The sequence below is a fragment of the Zosterops lateralis genome, assembly GCF_965231275.1.
Source record: "Zosterops lateralis genome assembly, chromosome: 3".
Taxonomy (NCBI): domain Eukaryota; kingdom Metazoa; phylum Chordata; class Aves; order Passeriformes; family Zosteropidae; genus Zosterops; species Zosterops lateralis.
The window spans coordinates 45,794,100-45,821,851 of record NC_139764.1 but is presented as its reverse complement, the minus strand read 5'-3'; the positions used below and the strand labels follow the sequence as shown (position 1 = coordinate 45,821,851).

General features: G+C 38.3%; 1 protein-coding gene across 1 annotated transcript in view; it reads right to left on the bottom strand.

The window, feature by feature from the left end:
- The window catches only part of FMN2 (formin 2), a 153,436-nt gene extending 148,225 nt beyond the window's left edge, over window positions 1-5,211 (bottom strand). The window contains exon 1 of the mRNA XM_083856399.1: window positions 3,639-5,211. Coding sequence (XP_083712525.1) covers window positions 3,639-5,196 — 1,558 coding nt within the window. The 5' untranslated portion in view covers window positions 5,197-5,211. The remainder of the gene's footprint in view (window positions 1-3,638) is intronic.
- Window positions 5,212-27,752: the final 22,541 nt, after the last annotated feature.

Here is a 27,752-nt window from a genome sequence, read left to right as displayed (position 1 = left end):
GTGCAGTGTGTGATCACAGACCACATGTAGGGCTGCTGTTGGGCAGCTCCCTTAGTTAGAGGAGGTTACACCCCATCTGATAAAGGAATCAGTTGTATTACTGCTAACAAACATCAGCAGTGAAACAGCTAACCATAAGTAATCTTAAATAACAGCTGCAGGATAAACAGCCTACTCAGAATGTCAACAGACACAAATCCATATTGTGTGCAGCATCACATGAATCAGAAAGAAAAAAGGCCTTGAAAAGGCCTTTAAGGCATTTAAGAAGACCTATTTTGTGGCTCAGAAAAACTTTGATCCAGTGTTTTCAAGCTTTTACGTACTTATCTTTGTGTATGCCTGTAGACACTGCACCGCAATTGCAAGTAGGAAGATGGCATTAGCACAGTATAAAAGTGAAATAAAGTGGCAGAAAACAGAAGGCAGACATGAGTACACAAGCACAGCACTGGCTTCAGATATTGTTTCATGGTAGCCAGGACTTTTTGTTTGCCTCCGCTTTACAGATAGAGCAGAAATAAATATAGATCCCTGAAGAAAAATTTAAAGGTAAATTATCTGTTTGAAAGAGCTTCATGCAGCAAGTGTGTTACAACCAGCCAACAGAGATTAGGAAGGGCATGGGTTTGTCTGGGTCAAATTTAATTACCACCTGGGGCAGCTGATAGGACTCATTTAATTTATGTAAAAGACACCCTTATTAGCTCCTCTGCAATCACTGCACCTCAAATTAATGCAAGAATGAAATTCTTTTTACTAAATCTGTCTATTGGATCTTTCATTTCAGTTATGTTAATGTTTGGAAACATCAATTTCATTTTCCACCAAGACAGTCTCTTCACATTAGTGCAAATCATTCACTGCCACACATCACAGTGAAAGAACCAACTCTTGTGGAGCTCTTGTTCTCCTGGGACTATGATATAAAAACCATGGCTCCACTGTGCATTGGGTAATCTAGAACTTGTAATTACTGTCACTACAAATTCAAATACAGCTGTCCACATAAAAAATGAAATAGATCCAATGCCTGAATTACAAAATGCCCATAAACTTGTCCATACCACTTTCCTAAGAAATACATCAAATTCAGAATACTGTACTTTCCTTCTTATCTAAAGCAAAATTAAAATATGCAAAGTCTCTACCATTCCAGTCCTTGGCTTCTATCTACATTTTACATTAAAGCAATCTTAAAGAGCTCATATGGCTCACTGTGAAAACCAAATGGGACAGAGCCAAACCACAACATGGTGCAAAAGTAGGCCAATCATCTGCATAGAACCTGCTGTCATTGAAATCAATGATAAAGTGTTGTGGAATATTTTACTTGATTCCAGTTAGAAATGCAGAGCAACACTGCAGTCACTGCAAAGCAAAATGGAATTCAATGCTGTAGGCAAGAAGTTGTTTGGAATTGTTTTTGCTTTGTTTTGGGGGTCTTTTAAGCTAGAATTATCCCATGATAAAGAATGTTATTTCTAAAAGCCTGATGCTAATGCCAAAATCAATGTATCTCATGCATGCAAGTTTGAAATTTAAAAATACAATATTTTTCACAAGTAGCATCAAATTACAAGGAAATTATTTTTATAATCATTGCTGTGCAGAATGGTTTATTTAAAGAGACTTCTCTGCACTTACAGGAATAGCAGTTTATGGAGACAGTAATGTGAAGTTTAATTTCCCTTTTTTATGTACACTAGTTGTTATTTTTAAATTCTTGATAAATTTTAGCTTGTAAATACATTTTTTAAATCTATGAATGGCCAAACAGAGATGAGTCATTTCCAGTTCCCTCACTAAGCTTTTTTGCATGAACTGAAAGATATAATTGTCCTCTGCCCGTAAAGACAGCTGGTATGTACATGCAAATGAGGGTCACTGTAATTTCCATAAGAGATAGAACTACTGTTGCATTGGACACTGGTCCCTTCACAATAACAGTCTAAAGCATTGGTGGGAAAAAACCCAAACCAAAACAAAAATTATTAGTAAGTAAATCAAAACCTTGTAAGGAAGTGTGGAAAAGCCTATTTCCCAGAAAATAGGTATCTAAAAAGAATTACCATGTTCTTGAAGTTTGTCAAATAAAATTTATTTCCATCATAGCACCACCATAAAATCTAATTACTGTTGTGGCAATTAAAATTTTTCTGAGTTGTTTGTAAGATGTCAAATGTTGATAGCTAAAAAAACCAAACAACCCAAACCACTGTGCTTTTTATATGCTATAAATCTGAAAGTATTGAACACCTCAAACTGGAAAAGTTTAGGTAGCATGTCTGAAATTAAGTGTAAGAAACAGATGAAAGGGATTTAAAACTAACAAACAAAAAATTCAGCTCACTTCACACACAGCTAGTTTCAGAGGGGACTGGCTTTTTCTGTGTTAAAAATTTTGAATTCTGATTTTCTAGACTGAAATTGAAGATTTTTGTTCAAGGCTACTGAAGAATGAAAGCATTGTGATTTAAATCTAGAAAATAATTTCAGTTATTTGCTTTCTAAATCATAGTTTTTTTGTTTTTGTTTTCTTTTTATAAAACCACAAAAAACTTCACTCCATTTTTTGAAAATAGATAGTGTACATATATGGTTGTTGTGCTCATGCATCTAGAACTGCCTTCATTCAAAACAAAATTGATTTTATCTAATAGCAAGTGTTCTTAAGGTATGCTCTCTTAGTTCTACAGGTTCCTTAAGTGAAAAATACATGGAATATGTTGCTGAGTTTTCTCTGTACACACACCTCCTATGTGGCAGAAGTGTTCCTATTTATGAATATATTACCTTTAGAAAGAAACTTCAGGTTGGGGAAAGAGAAAGGCAAAAAATACCTCAGAGTGAACGAAAATATAACCATCTGCTCACACTACTTCATTTGTGAAGTTTCTACTCCCATGTCTTTGTCACAGGATGCAAGGCAAGGTAAAGGATACTTTACTGAATGTGTCACCTTATGTAGCCTAAGCAGCAGCCTGTCACAGCTACCAAATTGTACAACCCCCAGTTTCCTTTCTCCTCCCCTGTTTTTACTGCTTTTCAATGCATTAACATTTCTTTCTTCTCCTCCTTCCCCCTTCTGAAGAGGAAATTGGTTCCTTTCTGAAGTGCTGTCCATCTGTGCTTGCATGGCTTTTTCCTTTTTGTACTAGGCAAATCCTCATCATCGCCTCAGTCTAACATCAGGTGCAGCTCTGGTAAGTTTACATTACACTAGAACAGCACCTAGCACAAGAAAACTCCAAACAGGATCCTGGTTACAGAAAGCTTCACATTTGAAGGATCTATTTATGCAGAGCTCTGGTCTGCCTACAACAGTGCAGCTTTAAGCATTTTTCAACAAGAATAATTTAAGGCATTCAGCCTTTTCCTACAGGATGTAGACAAAGGAGACAAGTAGAAAGAAAAACTTCAAAGAGTTATGCACTTCCTTTACTGGCAGTACTGCCAGACTGATGAAATGTGACTGTGTTTGTAAGATCAGGCCTTGGATTTTAAAGCTGTCATCACACATAAAGATGATAATGCATACAAAGTTTTGCATGTGATAAATTAAAGTATTAAAAAAATATTTTCAAAGTTGTTGTGAGAAAAAAACCCCAAAACAACCCTTAATACTTATCACTCACCTGAAAAGACATTAGGAAATGTCTCTGTAGAAGCCTGGACCCCTGAGGACTTTCTTGAATGAGTCAAAGGCACTCTTTCAGTTTGAAATTTCTCTCTAAACCCCTTGTGCTCCAAATAGTCTGCAGAGCTCACCTTCCCTGTTATCTCGCTTTTGTGATTAGACACCTCTTCTGTCCAGTCTGCAGAACGACTGAACAAACCTCCCAAACTAGCAGACCTCTTCTTCCTGATTGAGACTTTCTCCTTTTTGTGGAAGGACTCCTGCCTCCTTGTGACAAGCGGGCTCTGGGATGGGGAGGGAGAAGGTGAATGGTTGGGAGAACTCAGTTGCCTAGTAGTGGTTTTGATGTAACAGGGATTAATTAGATAGGGCTTAAAACATCGGGAACCAAGCATCGGACTGTCTGCTGTTCCTTCAGAGGACACACTGCCATTTTTCGTTTCCGTGGATAAACCATTACGCAGCTCCTCTTGACTGGCAGACAGAGTGCGTTTCCCTTCCTGAGTCTCAGCAGCACGGTCACGGCCTGCATCTGAAACATCACCCTCTGTCACTGAACCCTGAAAATCAACAGCCTGCACTTCAGTAATTTTAGCCTCAGCATCTGCCACTGGAGTTGCAAAAGGTTGTGTGGAGCTGTGTGTCTGAAACCCATTTTCTACTGCAGCTCCATTCAAACCATCTTGTAGTTCACCGGCTCCAGCATCCACTCCGGCCACGACCTGTTCCTTAATCAATAGCTGGTGTTCCTGTGTTTCCAATACGCTGTCACCAGGAGAGCCTGTGCCATTTACCACTTCTTTCAGTTCGCGTTCAGTCTCACGGGAGATGGGAATGTTTTCCACAATTTCCGATGCTGGAAAAGCCCCCTCAGTGTCTGGGCTCCTCTCTTTGTCAGTGGTAGTTACTGAAAAAAACCGTTCAAAATCTAAGGGGGTTGCTTGAGAATTAGCCATGTGTCGGCCCATTGTTTTGGTGACAAGGTCCTCAGTTCCAATGTTAATTGCCCCCTGCTGCTGCTGCTGCAGTCTAATAGCTTGCTGGATATCAGAAAGCAAATCCTCTTGTTCTGCAGCTGAATGGAAACTGTATATATCTGTATCAGAGCCAGAGCTGGTCCTTTGTCCATCCTGTGTCTCTGCAGCAGCTGGAACAGTTTCATTTCTGATTTCAAAATGTTCAACATCTGTGTCGGAGAGACCCCCCTCATCGGCAGAGATGCTTATATCGGGAGTTTTGGTTACAATTGAATGAGTACTGTCCAGCTCCCCAGGCTGCAAGGCCTGGCTCTCCAAAACATCCTCCCGTGAACTGCTATTCCCATCTTTAGCCTTGGACAGATTTTTTCTGATCCTCAGATTTGAAAACACAGAGGGCCTGGAGTCTGACTTACCCTTCTTCTTGCCCGATTCGCTTCCCTTTGCATGCTTCCCCAGTCCCCTTCTGCCTCCCGATACCTTCTTTGTGCCGTCCGTATCCTTGGGCCCAGAGGCATCTTCTCCTCCTTCTTGCACATCACCTGCATTTTTCTTTAGCTTCCCATCTTGATTCCCCATGATTTTCCGCGGCGCAGCACCTTTGGCAATCAAGCCATCCTCCCGGATTCCATCCCTTTGGCCCGCTGGCGAGATCCCCTCTAGCGATCCAGGTTTGTTTTCAAGCGGTGGTGATGCAAGCGAGGCAAACGCTTGCTGTGCCTCTCTCCCATCTGCTAGAGCTGCCTTTTTGCATAATGTGCTGCTTGCGCTGGGCTCCGCTGGGACATGCTCAGTGCAGCACTGAGGGCTGCAGACAGCTCCTTCCAATGGCTGCTGCTCCTGGAGCTGCCTGCTCACAGGGTTTCTGCTGCACTCTTGCTGCTTCAGGAAGGATTCTGTGAAAAGTGTTTCTTTTATAAAAGTCACCTCTTTTTCAATGGTTTTTATTGCCTGCATTTCCAGCTCAGCTTGTCAGCAAATCATTTATAATTCAGCACTTCAAGCTCCTGAAGGGAAAAAGAAGGAAAAAATAAGTTAAAGCAAGGTATTTTAATTATTCTGCAACTGCCCTGCAAGTACTTAAATAAACTAACAAACTTGGAAAAAGAAATAATTATGATTACTTAATAGTTTATAAGGTGCTTAAGCATATGCTGCTTTGACAGATCACACAATACCTCTGGTGATTTATATACTTGCTTTTTAAAGGCCACCAAAACAACACATAATTTTAAAAGAAGAATCATTCTCCTTTTAAAGTAGATAAAATAAAGATAATAAACAAAAAGTTCTTTCCACAGTTTTAAAAAGTTGCACTTAAAATTCAATGCATTGTGGTAATTGTGCTATAAAAAGCCTCCCACAATTGATATTCTGAGAAGGTAGATATACTATTATTCCCAGGAGAATCAACTCATCAATATTAAAACACATCACCATTGTTTTCCCTGATAAGAACATCTGGCACAAAACAAGATAAAACAAACAAGAAAAATAGAAGTATTCAAATGCAACTAAGGAAAAAGATACAGTAAATTATTCCTCTATTTCACCTTACATATTTAATTATTGGTTTAGATGCTGACACCTGCTTACTACTTTGGAAGCTTGTGCAAAAGTTTTAATCAGTTGCTGTTTCTCCTTAGTTTTTGCTTTAGATGTATAAGTTTCAATATTTCGTAAATATATTTCCTGAACTTCTACATAGATACTTACTTCCATTTTTAAAATTTAGAATTAAAATAACTGGACTAGAAACCAAAGGACTTGAGAATGCCAAATTGCCAAGCTGGATCAATTCAGCAGCCCAATACCTTGGTTCAACACCAAACAAGTAGTAATTAGACAGATTTTCTGTTTATAGTTTACCATTTCTAAACTGCCCAGTCTATTAGGTTCAGTTTCTGTGAAACACTTTATGTATTCCTCATGGCTATGAATTTCCTCACTTGCAGTTTCCCTTTCATCAGGGATTGCTTAAACCAATACATCATTCCAGGTAAACACATTATACTGGTTTATCTAACTCTCACTTTTGATGTGTTTCCTACCATAGATTTCACTTCTTTCCTCTGCCTTAATAGACATTAAAGAAGATGAATAAGTATCATTTACATTTTAAAAACTACACAGATATAGTCTCCCTTCCCCCCCATCCTCCAAGACACACACTATATATTTTCCCAAAGATTTCTAAATACCTTCACAAATCTAGGCTCTCGTTATGTAAACAGCAAATAAGTGCTGCTTATTTGGTTTGGGAACAATATTACTGTTCATAACACATGAAAATTAACTATTTTGAACTATCATGATTTCTTCCTTGTGCTTCTTGGTGGCTTACTGCTCCTATGTAAGCCCTGTCTTGAAGGGCCTGTGGTTCAGGCATGAGAAACCTCTGTTCTACAATAACTTGAGTGTTTTATGTGGATCAGATGACTTTGTATACTCAGTGAGATAATTGGTTTCTTTTTCTTTATTTATTTAATTATTTTTCCTTATATAACCAAGTCAAACATCAACTTTTTCCACTTTTACCACTTAACAACTATACATATACTAACAAGAACTAGCATAGCAAAACCTGCAAGCGCATGTTATATGATTTTGCTTTTTTACTCCATTCCTGCTTTTGCTTTCTATTATCCTACTTAGTTTCTACTTAGTTGCAGCATTTTACCTCTTATATCATTATTATGTATTTGAAAAAGGCTTTTGAAAGCACATATAACTTCAGTCTAACTGGAGATTCACAGTAAGAATTAACCCACAGTTTGAGAGAAACATTGTAGTAGAATAATACCTTGATGGGTATTTTAACTGACTAGAACTGACAAGGATCTAAGCCTCGATTAGAACTAGAGTACTCGTGTCTTCCAACCTCACTTAGAAACTCTTTTCCCACTAAAATCTGCCAGAAATTAACATAATGCAGAAGTAATATAAAGATACAATTGATGGAATGTGTGAAGGAACTGTAGAATTAGTATAATATTCTGAAACACTCCCTTTCCTTTCTCCTCTGTGAACTTGCCTGGCAGATCCTACACACTTCTATCACAACTAATGATAACTCACCAGCAATGATTACTCTGCAAATTGTGTTGCAAAACCAAGTCATCAACACAGGTAGGCTTATAAGAGTCAAATTAAACACCAGTCTTCATTTTTTAAATTAGATACTAGAAGCTTATAATGGTTTTAATCATGTAGGTGCATTATTTTCTAGAAGTTTTCATATGGCATATCCTGATGAGTCAGTTCTTTAAAAATCCCCCACATAATGTATAGCCATAGATATTTTCAAAATTTAAATGTATTCCAATAATAATAATAAAAAGGTAATATTTTAAGGTATGTTTACTCTAGTCAGTCTTTTAGCTTCTATAGAAAAGCATGTTATCAAAAGTCAGCAAGAAACCAGAACATTTTGGCATCACTGTAAGCTACTTTCTAAAAGCTAACATGGTATTTAATATTCTACACCAAAAAAGAGAGACTTTCAACAGACACTTAATGGAGAAAAGAAACAGATTTAGGTATTCAAGAAGGATATTTCATTCTAAAGAGTGATAATAACTCATTCTGAGTTACTCTAACTTATTCTTAGCTTGCTATAAATTGTCAACAACCTACTGAAGCTAATCAGAGCCTGCCTGCCTGGCTCATTCAGTATTTTCCAGTGCTCAACCAAAATCACTGAGAGGTGAAAGTACAAGCATAGACCTGAGATCCTCCTCATTTCTCACTCTCCTCCTAAGCTCCAGAGGTGCAAATAGCAACACACAGAAGAGAGTCAAAACTTACAACTCAAGACATATTGTCCTTGTGCTCCTAGAGACCTCCATGTTAACACGTTCCTGTTGAAAACACAAAATCCTGTTACAGGACTGTGATTATTTTCAAGATAGTTACCATTTCCTGCAGCCTCTCTGGAAAGGTGAGCAGCTCCCCCAGCACTGCTTGCCTCTACCCTTGATCAGCTGGGAGGGGAAGGGCAGCACTGATTGCCCACACCTGGGTCCAGGACTCAGCCTCCTGGAGCACAGCCAAGGCAGGGTGCTGCCCCCCAGCCGAGTCAGGAGCTCCCCTTCCAATTTCTCACAAAAAAGCTGGGTGAGCAGTTTGTATCCACCTATGATCTGTGACCTATGGCAAATATGGGCTGCCTGCAGGGAAAGAAGGGTGCCTAGAGGAGCCTGCTCAGGGGAGACACAGCTCTCTTGGGGTGGATGGGTTTTCACCATGCTTTATTGACTGATATTTCATTCTGCTCTCAGCAGTAGTTGTTGTACAAGTGCCAGTCGAGTGAAGACAACACCCTGTTACTGCCTCAGGCTGTGCCTGCTGGAGTCCAAGCCTTTGGGCAGCATTAGGCTTCACCCACAGGAACCCAGGAAAGGGTTTAATTCGCAGGAGTGCTGGCAAAACAGAAAGGATGCACTGCTGTGCATCCCAGCAGTGATACTGCACCATCACCACTTTGCAGCAAAGCTGTGGAGGGCAAAGAATACACTGTGCCATGTGCCCCTATAGCACCTTGCACAGTGATGGGGGACAGGCTCTGTGCTCACAGCCAGCTCTTCCAGGAGCCCAGAGTGGCTGGTCAAGCTACATACATGTGTTTGCATGGGCTCTGTGCCCTGTCACTTCCCTGCTGGGAGACTCAGGAGAGATCAGGCTGCTGCAGTCCAGGGCACATGGCACTCCTGGATGTAAGACCCAACATGGCAGGCCAACTAGAGGGGGCTGAACCTCAATCTCCAAGGACTCAGGCTCCACACAGGGGTGGGCTGAGGCTGGTGGGCTGAGGTGTGAGAGCCTCAGCACTGAACTGCGGGCTCTGGGAGCTGGACACTGCTCCCCAAGCACTGTGAGCTCTCCAGCCTCCTCTCACACCACTGCCAGAGAAGATATGGCTGAAGGGGATCCTCAGGTCTGCCATACACACCCTGCAGAGATTAATTTTAATGAGTGGCTCAATGTGTGTGGGTTTGGTTTGGAGATTAAGGCACACAGAGTAACAGGAGGGTTTTAAAGTACTCTGGTGTCACGTTAATGACTGAGATATGGTAATGCAGAGGGTGTGAAGAAATACTTGTTTAAGCAGACCAAAAGATTCCACACATCTATGTTACTAAAGCTTGAATTTTCATGCTCATTCTCATTCAGCTCAATGCTGGAACCTGGTCCCAGTTCCTGCTGTCCTGTGGCAGCAAGAAGCCTTCCCCAGCTGCCATCCTGAGCATGACATAAAATTTATCTTCCCAAGAGACATCAGCTACCATTAAATATTCCCTTACATTACCAAAGTCATGCTCCAAGCAGTTGAAAATTTTTTCCTGCCCCTACACTCACATCTCTTTCAGGTATAGGGACAGTTGCCTTTTAGGACTTCACAAGATCTAGGTGTGTCTGGCAGGGGACAAGTCAGAAAATCAGAAAATATAAGGTGAATTAAGAGATCATAGTGGCCAGGATAAAAGCCAGTCTTGCCCTTGCTTCATTTAGTTTCTAGTGGATATGAGAGTCTGCTCTTTCTTTTATTACTTGTTTAAGCAGTATGAAACCATGCCTTACGTGTTGCATTTATATTACATACAGGTGATCCAGCTACTGTGAAACTTAGTTTACCTACTAGGCTTCCTTTAGGAAGGTGCAAGGAGCTTGAACATAGCAAGCAATGATCCTAGGTGAGATTTGACTTGCTTAAGAACTTCAATTTAGTGCATGAAAAAATATTGACTAGGATTTTCAAATGCCTGCTACATAGTGCTGAACTTTCTCCTGATTTTCATCTGTGAGAATTATAATTTAAAATTAATGTATCTAAAGAAGCAGCATCTCCAGTAATGCAATATTTGCCAGCTACATGCTGCAGAAGGGCACTGGCTAGCAGCCAAAATCTCTATGAAGCATTTAACCTCCTGAATTTTTCACCTAAATGCAATAATACATTTATGCATTATTTGAATCATGAAATAGAGTGTTTTTTGTTTAAAAATATGATCAGCTCGACATAGCAGATGTCATGCTCATTTCAATGAGTCCCTTTATTGTTTTCCCTTTATATTTCCATATTCTTACTGCTTCTAAATTATAAAATATTCTTTCCATCATAGAAGCTACACAGAACCTATCACAGTTACTTGTATGGGAAGAGTTGGCTGAACAGCTACGCTCAAACCCCTGCCAGCATTCCAGAGATTTGTGCATTGCATTGCAGGGTTAGGTCACAGAAACAGGCTCCAAAAGTCCAGGCCTCCGCAAATAGTACTGCCGGAGACTCCTGTATTGGGAGCACAGTGTACTATACTGCTACTGTATCCAAACCCAAGCAAGGAGGAAGTCTGAAAATCTGTTTTATTCCCTATTACAGACTGAAAAGTGAGGTATCTTGTGACATAGCTTCCCCTATTCCCCTGTTGCACCAAGTTCATTTCAGACAAATTGCATGTTGAATGCAGATGGCCAGCACTTGTTTGTTAGTATATGCTGAACTAATTCAATGCAACACAGTTGGACTGCATCAAGAAAAAAATAATTAGCGAAATATCAGATGACCAGACTTTTAAGGGAAAAAAAAACTGTTTCTGCCATTTAAGCCACTGTAAAGTACAATAAAAAATTGGAGCAACAGTCTAAGTTATAATTTTATTTTCTAAGCAATGAAATTTAAACAATAAGGTTATTTCTTCAGACGTCATAGTAGCATTTGAACACAGTAGGAAATACTAACCAAACTTTTAAGATGGAAATCATTAAACCCCTGCAAAATTCACATGTGCAATAGAATCACTATTTGCGTAGAGGGGGGAAAGATAAGCAGAACTGACTGTGTCAGTCGATCAAACAGGATTAACGTAGTTTAGAACTACCACCACAAGCACGCATTTCATAGGAAAAAATGAGAGTGGACAAGATTTATTGTACTAGAGGATAGAGAAAGGAACAAAGAACACAAAACTGTAGGAAACTGGGCCTCCTCAATTTCGTTCCTTAGAAAAGAACATATTCCGTTAAATCAAGCAGAAAATTACATATTGTCTTGTTGGTTTTCTTGGACAACTCCCAGAGTACTTAATGACAGGTTTGAAAAATGTAGACTTTGATCGTATCAGTGAACCTTTTGCCTGCAGAGAGCCCAAAACGCCATGAAACAATGGTGTATTTTTGAGCCTGCTCCTTTTCTGCAGGAGACAAGGGATTAACTAAAGTACTTGGTGCCCTAATTTTATCTTTTCTACTGGAGAAATTATCTACTAGTCTGAAGGAAAAATTGACAAAGATCAGTTTTTCCTGAGATTCCTTTTAAAGTTTTTAAAAATCTCAACTGATTACATTGATTGTTTTCAAAGATACATGAAGAGAAGAAATAATATTAATTTTTTACCTTCTTGTTTTAGATATCAGTTCTTTTGCATGTGGATGTGTAAAATTTGTGTGAGTAAAAAAAGAGAGAGCATTTGATCAGCTTTCATTTCTTGTTGAAACACCAACCATTCTCCTGTCAATTGCTGTATGTTCTCCATAGAGGGAACAACCCTGGGGAAAACTCTGTAAAACACTTGGACAAGTTTACAAAGTGTGATGCTTTTTATTTTGTACTAATTTGTTGCATTGTTTCAAACACTTTTGGCAATTAGAAAGCAGGACAAAGAACATCATCTGGCCTACAAGTCTACCTACACACTACTTGCTAACACCCAAGCAGTCTTGCCTGCCTCACTAGGCTGAGCTGGCTGTGATAGGAATTACCTGCACTGACACACCTGCAACTATGCAAAGTGGGGTCAATCCATAATTATTTTATGCCCTCAGCTAGACCTTGGCATGAGGGACCTAAAGCCTAGTTGGCACAGTGTATTCCTACTGGTTTTGTAGTTAAAATGGCTTTCTTTTCATCAGCTGAATGGTTATCATACGTTGAGGTAAAGTCCTGATTGTCAGTAATGATTGAACAGGTGGCAACCTATTTAACTACAGTAAGAAAGAAAAAAATATGGTCCAGATAAATAAGCCAGATGCCTAGATAAAGGTCATGAAATTCAATTAGGATGATGATGTTTTTATATCAAAAAGTATTATGATATGCTTATGTCCTGCTTACTATATCCATTCCCAATCTTTTATAGTCTTATGCCTTCTTTTTCAACTTTGACATCTTCGTCTGACCAAGTATCTAATATCAACTGTCCTACTGAATTTTTTGTCCTGAGCAATTCTCCTTTGACTTAGTCTCCACCACATCTGTATACAAGAATTTTTTGTTTGATATCTCTTCTCATTTCATGATTTATCCAAGGCCATCCACAGACCAAGAATATCCTCAACATGATGGGTGACCTGCCTCTAGATACAAAATGGCAGGTTTTTTACATATTGCTTTATCTTCATTAATTCCTTTTTCTGAAGTTGATAATTTCAAGCACTTACATTCATCTGCCAGTTTCTACTGCATCTCCCCTTGCAGTGCCATTTCTCTCTTCTGCTAACTAACCCCATTCTCATCTATACATGATAACTCTCCTGTCCTTAATTGGTGTATCATCACACGTTTTTTATCTTTTAATCCAAAATCTTGTTAGCTGTACCTAGAGGCACTTCTGTGGCTATGATGGAAGGAGTCACTTCCAACTCTTGATAGATAGTCAGTAATAAGTGGAGACATGTAGGACCAAACATCACTTTCTTTCACCTATTACTGTGGATAAGGAATACAGTGAAATAATCTCACTGGTTTACAGTTCAGACATTCTAATTGTTTTTAATTTTCCCTTCCATATCTTGGTTCTTGGATAACATTAATAAATGTTAATGCCCATGTCTTTCAAATGTTGTCAAGACGTGACTGACAACATAAAGGATGTTCTGTATTCATCATCTATTCTATTTATAATTTTTATACAATTTACTTTAGCATTATGCAGCAGATTCATTTTCCCTTTGTGAAAACCCTGAGTGAATTCCAGTCTTCTACAGTGTCACAGTCCAAACAGAACTGGTCAGAAACAGAAAGGAAAGGATTAAATAGTTGCCTCCCTATCTTTTTAAAGAGATCTTATGCTGTGAAATCATGTGGAAAAGAGATTAAGGAAAATTATATTTAATTACTAAAAACTTTAGTCCTGAGAGACAATTTTAAAGAGTGTGGGGAGTTATAATTCAGAGAATGCTTGCCCGCTCAAGGTCTTAATTTCTCCTAAAACTGTAACACAGTCTCCAGGGAAGTGGTCACAACACAAAGCCTATCAGAGTTCAAGAAATGTTTGAGCAATGCTCTCAGGCACACAATGTGATTCTTGGGGTGTTCTTCTAAGGACCAGGAGCTGGACTCAATGATCCTGATAGATCCCCTCCAACTAAGCAAATTCTACGATTTTATGAAAATGTTGCAGGCTAGAGTGCTTTGGGAAATTGTTTACAGAACCTGAAGTACCAGCCAAGCATTAATTTATGCAACAATTGGCAAAAAAAAAAAAAAAAAAAAAATCAGGCAAATGTTTTATTATGATCTGTCCCCAGCCTTGCCAATATCCTCATATTAAGAGCTTACATAAAATTATTTAGAAAGTAGAGTTCTTCCCAACATCCAAGCTGGTCAGTTTCACACATTAAATTACATGATATTTCCATTTCATTTATGTTCAGGAAAGATGTCCAAGTAACAAAATTTAAACACTCATCAACAGTCTTAAGTTAAACTTAAAGAGACTTTGTGTGAACTGTCCATAGAGCAGCTCATCTTTTTTGTATGTGTTTGCAATAAGAAGGATAAATTATGCCCTATGAGGTCTGACTTTTTAATTTTTAAATAATGTATACCACCTGGGGAAAAAAAGATTAAATGTTCAATTAACAAAATTCTGATGGGCTTCTCTGAGCCAGCTCACCTGGGGTGTTATTACAGGAGGTGTTTGCTTTATTAAAAAAGTATCAGGCTAACTTCACAAAGTGTAAAAAAAAAAAAGTCGTAAGTAGACTCAAGACTTTTAAATAGGGTATTCCTATTATCATCTGGCACTTTAGTTGCTTCTGTGCCAGAAATGTTCCCAATATCCACAGATACTGAAATATTTTAGGATATATTACCTGAAAAAGTAAAAAAAACCACCCAGGATTTGGACTGGAGATACTTCTTGTTCAACATCAAGCTTCTAGCAATTGTTAGTCTGACAGACTGCAGACAATGATGTAGGAAACACTCTAAGTGTAAGCAATGGGAAATTTAATTCCCCAAGTCTGTCATTCAGGTTAATGGATGTCCTTAGATAAGGGGGTTGGTTTGTTTGTTTTAATTGAGTCTCACAACTCTGAACAGGCTTGTGCTGGACACCTTGTTCAGGGTGTGCTATCATGTTAGCTGTGTTTTGTGCTCACAGACAGGTCAGTCAAAGGTGGGATCAGCTGCACCAAACACTAAGCAAAGTGCTACAAGCTCACTGTTCCTACTGCAGAGAGCTGATAATCTAAGCAGACTCACATGGATAACCTCATTAACTCAATTACATTTATTCTCTTCCCCCTGCCTTTCACCACTTTCGCTTTTGCATCACAGTGCAGTGAAGAAGTATTTGATGGACAAATACCAGTAGCCTTCCAGAAATAGATTCTTAATGTATATGGTCTGAGGAATGGATAGACATCCTGGCCTAGTAAAATTAAATGGTTGTTTCATGTTTATAGCAAATACGTGTAAAGTGGGAAAGGAGAGTGCTAAATCTGTCAGTACTTTCAAATCAAAGGACAATAAGCTAGAGAAGGACTCAAGACAGTACAGATTATGGGTGTCACTGACATGGGATGAATATGACATGAAATGCTCAATCCCAGTATAGTGTTATAAGGAAACGAAGGAAAGTAAAGGAAGAAATTGAAAAGGAAAAGTGAAGACAGATGGAAGATCTATCTTTTCAGTGATATATCATAAGGAGGTATTGCCTTGAGCTGCATTGAACTCTTATTTCTGAGTCGTGTAACTGTGGGTGTAGACATTAACCTCATGTTTCAATTCCATCCAAATACATGAATGCTCAAGCTCTGAAAAAGCAAAGACGATCTTTGCTGTCTCACAGACACCAAAGTGCTGGACTTCTGCACAATTGCAGGAACACATAATTACTCACATGGACATACTAAGAGCTATTTTCAACCATTACTGTTACCAGTGCTACTTTTGTGGCAAGACACTGTAGTTCAATATGAATATACAAAAGAAAAGGAAACTCGTGACATGACTAATAATGACATTAGGCTCTAATACAGACCAAGGACTCACTGTGCACTAAGCATCCTGTAAGCAGAGCAGAAGACAAGGTTTGGGGTTTTGGGGAGTCTGCTTGGTGATTTTCATTGGTGGTGGGTTTGATTTCATTTATTTAAATATATATTTAAAACTTGGGGCACAAGATGATTACTGATAAAGTAGAAATACGCAATATTAGAAAATACACCTTATTTTAATCCTGTCAGATAAATATCTTATACCGGTCTGAAGAACAAGGAGAAAAGAATTTTATAGGATATTTACTGATCCTGCTTTCTTTCTGTTCCACTCCACTGGCCTTACTGTTATTCACTCCCATCAGGGACTGTTCATGACACAATTGTTTTTCTTCTACCATCATGTCAACATATTAGACACAAATAAGCTTCTTCTGTTCCTTCTAATTCAATGATAATAAAAAATATATCAAGTGCCATAACAGGCTTCTAAGCAATCCAAAATTTCTGTGTGAAATTTTGTATTAACAGTCTGACTTATCTCCCTCTGATGTGGAAATCCAGCTGTGTCCCAGAGAGAAAATCAGATGGCTTTCCATTAAACCACAGCTCTCAAGATTGTCTACACAGGCAGGAATAAGTCAATTGGAAGTAGCTGTGAAAAAACGTCTGTTTAGCAGTATGCTGGATATATGATTTTAGAAGTTGAAAATTTTTCATATATATATCAATTCCTTTTAAAGATATAAAAAGCATAAAAGATACAATTTTAAAATTCAACTCCTATACTCCTCGGCACAGTTACAGTTCCTTAAACTGGCATTAGCCCAAATCATGTATTAATAAGGCTGCTTATGTTGCCAATTAAAGCCCTAACTGCATGGAAGATTTCAGGGAGACCTTAAGGCAAAACCCACACCAAAGCCATTTTTATTTATAAATATACATGTATCTTGACACAGCTGCCTTGATCCCTCAATTAGGATCTACTCCAGCTGTGTCCTAGAACCCTTGATATTCCTGTTGTAGCTTGGAATGATTAGATCCTGCCTACTGTTTTCTGGGGAAGGCATGCAGATAAAAGACAGAAATACTTGTTCATGACCCAGAAAACCATTTCTTACTCAAATGTTAGCATGCAGTATAGCTTATATTTCAAAGAGATAGAATTTCATGTCACTTAAAAATTCCTTTAATAATAGTGTCTGCTGTGAGTTATTCTATTTTGATTATGTTTCATTCCACATTCTCTTCTGATTCTATCCTGAAAGTAAGTGCAGAGAAGAGAGCCTTGAAATATTAATAATGAGTATGTAAGGGCAGCTTTAGAGATGCAAATTTAAACTCTTCACTGAAATATAGCCTGTATATAAACTGCTGTGTTACAGGGTATAACATTCAAGAAAGTCATAAAGCTCTGACAGAAAAGATACTAAAGGCCCAGGCTATTGTATTAAGCAGAAAAACCTCCAGACCAGAATGTAATGATAGAAGCATTGGAAAGAAGCTGAGTTTTTTTCTGTACGATTGTGAAGACACCATATGGAACTTAGTATAGGTAAGGATTAAAATTTTGAACATGTAAATATTTTTTTACTTCAGATCTTCACATGGAACAAAGAATTCTTGTCTTATGCTTCAAAATGAATTTAATAATAATAATAAAAAGAAAAAAGGAAGTTTGATCCAGATCAGGGATATGTGTAGACATAAATCACAAAAATCATTGTGTATGTTCAGTATGATGATAGACTTTGAAAACTGCTGGGGTTTGGGGGATTTTGAGTTGTTGTCATCTGATGACTCAGACTAAGAAATCTTACAGATATTTTGTAAACACCAAGAATTTCAGTAACTGGAATTGATTACAAGGTTATTTCAGATCTATCTAAAATAAGTTTTCACTACTTAAGTGTCCTTTTACCTGGCACATGTAGATTTTTCTGTTCTAGAACCATTTGTATAAAGACTTCATAAAAGAACATTCAATCTCACTTTTCTGTGTTAAAAAACATTCTTAAAAAAACCTCTAAACAAGATGTTTTTGAATTCTTCTGTATGCTTTATTGCAACTTGTTTCTACAGGCACACAGATGTGACCTTGATTATGTGGTATTAGTTACAGCGTGGCTTTTTGCACATATATTACGCTGTTTCTTCTGCTAACAAAATATCTAAAGAAACTGGGTTTATATTGGCACTTCATTTATCATCTCAAACCAGATAAAACATGTGTGATGTACTACACCACCTACTTGGTTGGTTATTTTTAGACACTGGGGCTATAGCTTTTAGTTTGTGGTAAGATTTCCCCTTGCTTCTCCCTCAACATCTTGAGACAACTCATAACTTTTTATCAGTTAAAAATGGTAAGATAACGATGACAATCCAGCTTAGAGAAAACACTCGCAGATCTTGGAAGATTGAACATGATCTGTACTAAATCATCATTATCTGCTATTTATTTGTTTAACACATTCATCATGTTTTTCTTTGAGGATTTGTCTTTAAATCAAAATCCACATCCAGCACAGATAGGATGAGCACAAAGAGTCTGACACTACACCAAGGCTATTTTGGAAATATTAGTCTCCTTTGTCCAATTAATTGACACCTTTTTTTCCTAGTTTACCCCTACTATACCTTCTCTTGGAGGCATATAGGAAGGAACTTTCTGATGAAAGGAAATGATAAAAAATCCCCAAACAATCCATCCATTCAGTCAGGTAGCCTGGGTCACATAAATATAAGTTAGTCCAGTGTTATGTAGATAGTCTGAAGACCCTGCCATGTAGTTACACAAGGAAATATTGCTGTCCTGCCGAAGCAGAAAACCTCCTGTACAGTGAAGCTACTTCTCTATCCTGTTCCTCTCCTACTTATATGCTGTAAGCAGGGTGCCGAGCAAAGAGAAGAGAAAGAAAGCACAAAGGACTACAGCTCTCATGGTCTGAAGCTCCTGCTTACTTCCATGCAGCCAGGTACATACAAGTATTGGGTAACAGCAAGAGAAGGTAGCTATAGACTGAGGAGAAAGAGTTAATTGCTCTTTCCTGTTTCTCCTTTCAGTAAAGTAGTTCCTTTTATACACCCTATCTGTGTTGGCCATCCAGTGTTCAGTCTTTGAAAAGGCTTATTTCTAAATGACAGATAAAGTTTAGAGAACTCATCTGAGCCTGTATTTATGATCAACCATTTTACAACAACAAAAAAACCTTTTCTCTTTTGGGCTGTGAGCTTTATAGGGAGTTGGGAATTCAGTTACAGATCTCCTGCTATGCTTTTAGACCTTCCAATTTCCTGGAAAGTATGTGCATATGTCAAGACTTATGTCTTAAATATATTTAGCTACACTAACACCTTTGGAGGCAAATGCAATTTCAAATCTGAAGCTGCTCCTAGTCCAGCCATCTCTGACTAGCACAGTTTTCTGTCTTTGATACCACCCATGCAACCCTCCAAATAAATCTCATTCACATGTGCACAGAATTCAGTTTATCTCTTTCAGTCTTCATTGCTAAAAATGCCATTTACCCTTATGAACAGCTGGTAGCTGTGTGGCATTCCTTCTACTTCAGAGGTGGAAAACTTCTTAAGAGCCCAAGGCTCTTAAGGCTCTCAGTTCAGAACTACTGCCTGGAGTGGCTATAAGCTAAACCCCAAATTCAGCCTTCTATCCTGTGAGATAATTCCAATATAATCCCAGAAGAGTTTCAGATACTGCCAGCAACATGTGAACCACTTAGCCTTGTATCCAGCTAGAATCCTTATTTAGATCATCGTATTTTTCTTCAACTCTCAGACCATTTATTTCCCTATTAACATTCCTTAATTAAAGGTAAAATGATAATAAAGTGGTTATAATGCAGCCTTACCTTTTTTCCTGCCAAAATGTATTCTGATGTTAACTCAGCAACTTCTACTTCTGCTCAGAGAAACATTTCCACACAGACTATACTTATAGGAGAGTCAGAATGTCTGGCTTTTTTGCTCTGGGCACCATTTCCAGTCACATGAACTGGGAACAGTTTGATTCAGATGTTAACAGCCACTGACATTCACAGGAATGTTAAAAAAAAATAAATCATAAATTCCTTAAGAACTTTCACTGCTTTAGAGACTAAGCACAAAAGTTATTAAAAATGTGATATGTGTTTTTTTTGGAGGAACATAGGTGTTCATAGTAATATGTCACATAACTATCTATTATGTTATGGAGCAAATCACAATGAATAAAGTTTTTTCACAACTTTTATGTCTTTACAGTCTCACTAAAGTAGAACTTGTGTGCAAATCAGGGAAGAATCTGACATTTTAATTTTAAACGGGTGTTGAAGTTTGAGAAATTAAATGGGATGAATTCTGCAAACTGACAAGAGTACTGGATTTGAATAAATCTGTGATTGGCACCTAAGCTTCCAGCAAGCTCCCTTCCCTCCCTTCATTTATTTTAAACACAGTTTTTAATTCTGTAAAGTGATTATTTTTATTGTCTTAATTCAAAGGAGTTCAGGGGGAGGGGGGCAGATGACAGATTTGTGGTTTACATTTCATGGGACTGTGGTAATGGAGACACTCAGGATACAGCTCTCTGTTCCAATTCATTTCATACTCTGAGGAAGTCTCATGCTCAGAAGGTGACCTTCAAGGGGCACTACTCTGTCCCTGAGTCATTGTATTACAGGATAATTCTTCACTGACAGACTCTCATTCCTCTCAGTGTAAAAGGAAGTTACATGGATTATTTTAAGCCTTCCTCCCACTTGAGATACTTTCTTTCTGCACTCTCTGGCTTTTTAGTGTGAACAAAAAAAATATCTAAGAACCTCATGAAGTCTACATGGAGCATTCAGAAGTTTTGAAACCTTTTCCCTTTTAAGATCAGTGAGAGAGGAAGAAATAACTCCAAGCCGACAAAATGTAGATGAAAGCAATACATGTGTGTTGTTCCTTTACAACTTCTGATGGTTCTGGGAGCAGAATATTGGTATTTTTCTAAGAGGAAACAGAGGAAAAGAAGCAATATATTTCCTCTTTCCCCATTAATATGATTCCCACATCTCTTGCACCTTCACTAAAGAGGTAATCAAATGATTGGCAAACCAAGATTCTGTGCTGTAGAGGAAGTAAAATAAATTAGTGAGTGTGCAGTGACAAGTTGTTCTAATGCATCTGGTAAACTCCTGCTGTCCAGTGCAAGTTATGCAGGAGAAGCATATTTTGTAGCCATCAAAATTCCTAACTAGGCACAGATCATCTGAATCATACTTCCACATTACGTACATCCAACATTTGTTGGAAAGGGGACTTTTTGCCAGATTTTTTGTGTTTGGATGAGCAAAAGACAGAAACAAGGAGTATCCCTTTGTAAACGACTTGTTGTTAGTGTTGTTGTTCAGAAGGCAATGGTAACCTAAAATAATGACCACATCCCTCAAAGATGAGGTACCGGCAGGAAACTGCCTCTTCCATAAGAATTTGGGACACCGGCAGCCTGCTGTACTGAATAAGAATAAGCTACACAATCAGTGCTGGTATTCCACAAGACATGGCTTGGGTGTGGTGTTTCAGTGAGAGCTATATCCTTTTGATGTGGCACTCACACTGGAAAATCCATTTGATGCCTGCAAGTAATTGAGAGTACATGTGATCTTGTAATTTGTTTTGAAAGTTCTCCTGAAATATATACAATTATTGGGAAAGACCCTGCATGTACCTCCCAAAAGTTAAATGAAACGAGGCAGCGAGTGGAATGGTTGTTTCATTTAGTTTGAAAGCATGAGATGTTACTATTTATTTTCAGTCTAGATTATAGTTAAACTGTTTCTTTAAAACAATAGATACTTTTAACCAAAAGGTGTCAAAGTTCCATACTCTAGAATAAAGAATTCCAGCAACCCTCAAAAGCAGCCATGTGAACATCACAGTATTCCTGCTTCATGAGATTTCTTCCCCAATCTAATATTTAAAGGATTAGCTCTAAAGGATATTAATGGGCTCACTATTTTCTCTGCCCTCACATTGACTGCATCATCATTATTAAGAGACAGACAAAGACATCATGACCATCTGAAAACTTCACAGTTCAAAACAGGGAATTGTCCAGCCTTAGTGGGTTATGCAGAGTAGGTTAGCAAGATTATCATGGGGACATTGTTTGAGATTATTTCACAAAGACAGTTTATTAAAGAAAGCTGATTGAAGCAAGAATATTGAGAAGAAGGAAGATAGCACAAGCAATATAGGAGGCTACAGGACAGTCAGAAAACCATAATATATATTTTGTTTTAAAAAAAAACCTGAACACTCTCCACCCCCCAAAAAACTCCAAACCAAAACAACAAAAAGACACCCACAAATCTTGGCAAGATTGCTTTAGAAATGGAGTGGGAACATTTCCTTTTTATTTCATTTTGTCTATAGAGCTGTTACCACAGCAAATTAAGCACATACTGAATGTGCTTCATCTCACTGGCCTAAAAAGCTCCCTCCACTTCAAATACAAGACTTTGTGCGGGATACCTTGAACTTACAATCCTGGTTTCAATGCTCCACATGGGTTGTGCACTGGTCACTTACTGAGTCACATGTGGGTGGATTTTCTATCTTTAGCACTACATGTGCTAATTTAACTGCAGGTACAAGTCAAAAAAATTGCTCCTGAACCCGTTTTCCTCCAATTATTAAATTGTTTTATCTTAATGTTTAGAGACAAATATGATGAGAACTAAAGCCCTACACTAAAAGCTCCTACACCTGCATGGAGGTGTTTTGTTTCAAAATGTCTCCCAATGTTACAAAGAGTCAAGATGGGAAAGCGGATTTTGGTTTTTTCCTATCTGTAGTAATACAGTGAAGTTGCCATGCTTAGTAGTACTGTCCAGAAAATCACAGCAGTTGAAGAGCCAGAGAACATAGGATTTTGTTTGTATTTTTGGTTGTCTGATTTTGTTTTTTTCTTGTTTCTTTTTTTGTTTAGCTTTTTGCTAATTTTTTTGTTGGTTTTTTGATTTTGTCTTTTATTTTTTTGGTTGGTTGGTTTTTTGTTTGCGTTGGTTTTTGTTTTGTTTTGGTTTGGTTTGTTTTTTTCTCTGTGTGTGTGTGTGTGTGTTTTGTCTTTTGGTTTTTGTGCAGGACATCAGTAGAAACCTAATCTTGGTGAAATATAAGTAAGGAGACATTATGCATTAAAATCATTGTCCTGCCAAAAGCCATGCCTAGGGTACCAATACAGGAATGTCCAAAGCAGCATCTAGAGTGATGTGAAATGAGGGTAGTTGCCTTTTCCTCCCATAGACTGCTGAAGACAAGCTACAAAAGTTATTTCTTGGAACCTGAGTCACCAGGTACCATAGCTTTTTTGAAGAAGAATCTTGCAGAGGTTCTCAATATCAAGAAGTCAGAACTCCAAATTCTGTATGTAATTCCATCTTCCCAGAGGAGAAGATCCCATATGCTGGAAATGAAACGTTACATTAGATTTTGAAGGATCACAGAGTGCTTAGCTGTAACAAGTTCTAATCCTACTACCATTACCAAGATGGGGCTTTAAGACTGAAAGCCACTCATGTGACTTGAGAACTGTAACTTGGAACACATCACTGCGATGCTTTAGAAGAGCAAAGCAGCAGAAAGACTAGTTTTAATATAAGAAAATGTTTTCAGTAAGTACACTTTCCTTTGTTTGAAAGTTCATCACTGGGCAAGCTCTTTCCCTGCTCTCAAATCCTGTGCTACCATACCTGATTTGATTTCTTGGTTCTGTCAGATGTGTGATGCTCCAGTACTTGTGATGGTCTAGGCACTGAAATTCTTGCATACAGAATTATTAAGCATTTTAAATTGAGTTGATCAAGATAGAAGAGGATCACATCTCAGTGAAGGCACTCCAAGAACACAAGAAAGAAACAGATTATGGAGAAACATAAAGGTCTTCACTGTCATTATAAGTGCTCAGAAGTATATCTTTACACATATAGGGAAAGAAAGAGAAAATCTCCTAATATCCTTTTTTTTTTCTTTTTTTTTTTCTGGGTGGGAGTGTGGCTATTTTGCCAGGTGAATAATTTCTCTAGCACAGAAATTCATAAAAGATTAAGCGACAAATCTCTATAAATTTGTCTTTGATTTTCAGTCTTTATTTTACTTTCTGGTCATTATTTCAAACCCACTTACAGAAATACTGTCAAACATACTGCTTTGTCAGAGTTCCTGCAGAGTAACTTAAGGCAGTTATTTCAAATAAGCAGTTTTTTATCTGATATAAAACATTCTCAGAACACCAGATGGATATTATTAAATTTTATGATAGCCCATACAGAGATAAGTCATTTTATGGAGACAGAAAGAGTCATAAACCAATTAGAATATCAAGTTGGTCTTTACATTATGTTCTGAATTTCAAAGGCAGAGGCAGAATTCCCAGTAAAGTCTCATCAGACAACGCAAATGGCCAGAAATATTACAGAATATGTCTACAATAACTGTACTATTGAAAAACATACAATTCTTGCCTTCAGCCAGAAAAAGAAACTTCATTGCTCTACTAGCTGCTGTCAGCTGCAGGGAAAAGCATCAGACAGGGGATTCTGAGGAGAATCATAATCCCAGTATATGGGATAATACCCTATTACCTCAGAAACTAGGTGCATGGCAGCAAATATACTCCAAATTTTAACACTGTGCCTACTGGGTGTCTCATGCAGCTTCTGAGGAAGAATTTGTGTGATGGGAGAGAAAGATAACAAGAAGATAAAGAGAAGACAAAAACTGTAAATTAAGAAAACAAAGCTGTTGACTTTGTTTATAGAAAACTGTAGAGTTTCTTTCTGACAATTGAAAGGATTGGGAAAGTGTTCCACAATTCAAACTGAAAATTAATTCTGATGTCTGTCATTGTTTTCTGGGCAATCCTGGGTAATTCACACAGTTGAACTTGTATTCAATACTCTATATTCTTGGCAAACACACAAATCAGGAGGAGTCCAGCAACAGCAACCTCACTGACACCTCGGTGTTGTTTTGTCCCTTTTACAAGCACAGACAGACAATGCACCTTGCCAAAACCTGTCGGACAATTAAGCAACAGACCTGCCTCGAGCCCAAAGCTCATGTCCAAGTCACTGAAGACCACGATCTTCATAAAAAAGCCCATTGCCTTGACTAAAACTGTATCCCTGTTTTGGGGGTCCAGCTGGTCCTCAGACTCCACTTGTCAGAAAGGTCTAAAACTGCACCTGCACTGTAGTGCCGGTTACACCAAACAAGACAGGCACACTTTGAGGACAGAGGAAGATTGGGCTGTAGATACATCTCATTTTAGGTGTTTCTCAGGGAAGGGATGGAGATGTCATGTGCAAGCAGCCACACAGATTTTTGTTTCCTAATGTTTGTTACAAAAACATATCTTGCCTAAAACTGAGGCTGCAAGTGCTGTGATGGATTTTCTCACATTGCTTTCCAAACTCACCCACCAGCCTGAAGTTTTCCACTAACAAAAGCACATTGTTTTGATGTATAGTTTGTATACCCTATATGCCACTTCCTCACTTTTCAATTATTTTTTCTACATTTAGTGCTCAGCTCCTTGTTTAAAAAAAAACAACCAAATTTGCTTATAAACATTTTCCTCCCTCTACAGCAAGCTCTGAATATTTTAAGACATGTGCATCAATGAAGTTTTCCATAATATTCCTGTTCTTAAACTTGGTGACTTTCCTGTGTTTTAGTTCAAAATAAAGCAAGTTACATTTTGCTACCATTTAAAAGGTTCCTACCCTTAAGATGTAAAACATTAGCTATATACACGTTTTACAAAAACCGTAATTATTTCTTTTTGCAAAAAGCTTCTTACAAGACATCTTTATGGTGTAAATATAACTTTTACAGAGATAATATTGTCTAAAAATTATAAAAATACCTCCTGCAAACAGTCAAAAAATCTGATTTTAATGAATATATAAAGATACATTTCTTGAGACAGTATCTTAAGACCCAGTAGAAACCCAAGGAATTCACTAAAATGACAGCAAATCTTACTTTAAGAAGAGTCAGCACAGAGGTTCTAGTTTTTCTCTTACCTCATATTCAATCAAATGCTTAAGGCAAGACTTGATGCTGACTCCTTCCACATCTCCAGTGGTCAAAGAACAGATAGCCAGAATCTAAGCACTCCTATAGGTTTGTCAAACTGAATGGGAGTAACATCTGGCTTTCTGCCTGAAATTAATTGGAGAAATGTATTACAGGCTGTGTACTTATCATCGGCTGCCAAGAAGCATTTAGATAATGCTTCTTTACAAGAGGAGAAAGGAAGATTTTTCATTTCATTTCCAGAGAGATGCATGTACACTGTCAGGCAGATAACAATTAAGGAATGACTGGTGAATATCAGAGAAAAGTGACATAATTAAGTTTTTCCTTTAAAAAAATGTAATAGCATATATGGAGCGAGGCACTTACATTTTTCTATAGATTTCAGGATGAAGAACCTAGCTGATAAACTTGCAGTTTTAAGGTGCTTTGCCTATTTGTCTTGTTTAAACACTGAAACTCACACCTACTTTTCTCTCTTTCGATAAATCATCAGTAGAAATTACCATTTCTTCAGGGCTGTGAAATTGCACCTGTGCCTCTTTACCACCTCTCCTGACGCTGCCACAGGTGTTGCAGTGCCTGTGTTAGGGCTGCATTACTACTGTCAGCAAAGAATATTCAAATAGCTTTCTCTATGGGCTGTATTAAGATCCCACAGGGAGGAACCAGAAAACAATAAAAGCTGAAAAATATGGGCAAAAGGGGAAAAGAAGAGCTCCCTGAAGACCATAAGTTGAAAGACTCTTTCCTGCTAAAAGGCCATTAGCATTACCGTGTATATGGTACACAAACCTCACAGTAGTTTCTGTTTCTTATTAGTACTGTTTATTATTATTATTGTTGCTCTTAAGTGAGCAACTTAAACCAGCCGTACATTTGGATGAGGATGGATGAATATTGTGTCAGAGAACAGAGCAGGAAAATAGCAGAAATAAAACAAGGTAAAAATGAAGTGGGAAGGAAAGAAACTAGAATAGGTCACAAAAAAAGAGTTTGGGTAGGAATAATATGGAACAAACTTTTTTCTATTCCCTTTGCTTCTTGGATCACATCAGATATCAGGAAAGGCCTGGAGTGGGAGGCATTCCTTAAGAGCATGACCATCAGCCTGGCTGACTTGAGAGGAGGGTTCCAGCAGGATGCTTTAGGCAAGGGCAGCAGGAGGGGCTCCCCAGCCCTGATTCCCCAGCCCCAGGATCAACTGTGTGCCCACTGTGACTGGGGGGGGGGGGGGGGGGCGGGGGGATCAGGGCTCAGCCAGGCACACAAGGCTCTGTGGCAGGAGACTCAGCATACTGCTAAATGAAGTGCTGTGGGCTGCAGAAACAACTACACTCTTTCAAGAAGAAGGGAGCTGTTGAATGCCTTCCCAGAGGATTGTCAGTCCTGCTGGCAGAGCAGGAGGGTTTTTTTGCCTCCTCACTGGTGGCAGATCCTCTCTGCTCTGCCTGCATGGTGAAATGCAAAAATGTGAGGGCTGGCACTGAGTTCTTCTGGAGCTGTTTTAGGCAGAACAGATGTAGCATGGCTTTATGGTGCAGAGCCATCCACTGTAGGCTGGCAAGGCAACTGGAGTGGTAGCTGTATGATTCCCAGTCTTTTGGCATTAACATCAATGAGCAACACCAGTTTTCCCCTTGCATAAAAACTCTTAAATCAGCCCTGCAAATTTACCTTGAGCTAGTCTGAAAAAATTGAGAAAAATTTGTTTTGTGCACAGTAATATCTTGTGCAAGTTCTGAAGCACCAGAGTTATGCTTGGAGAGGCTCAGTAAACTCACAGCTATGAAACAGGGAAGGTGCTGCCCACACAGGGA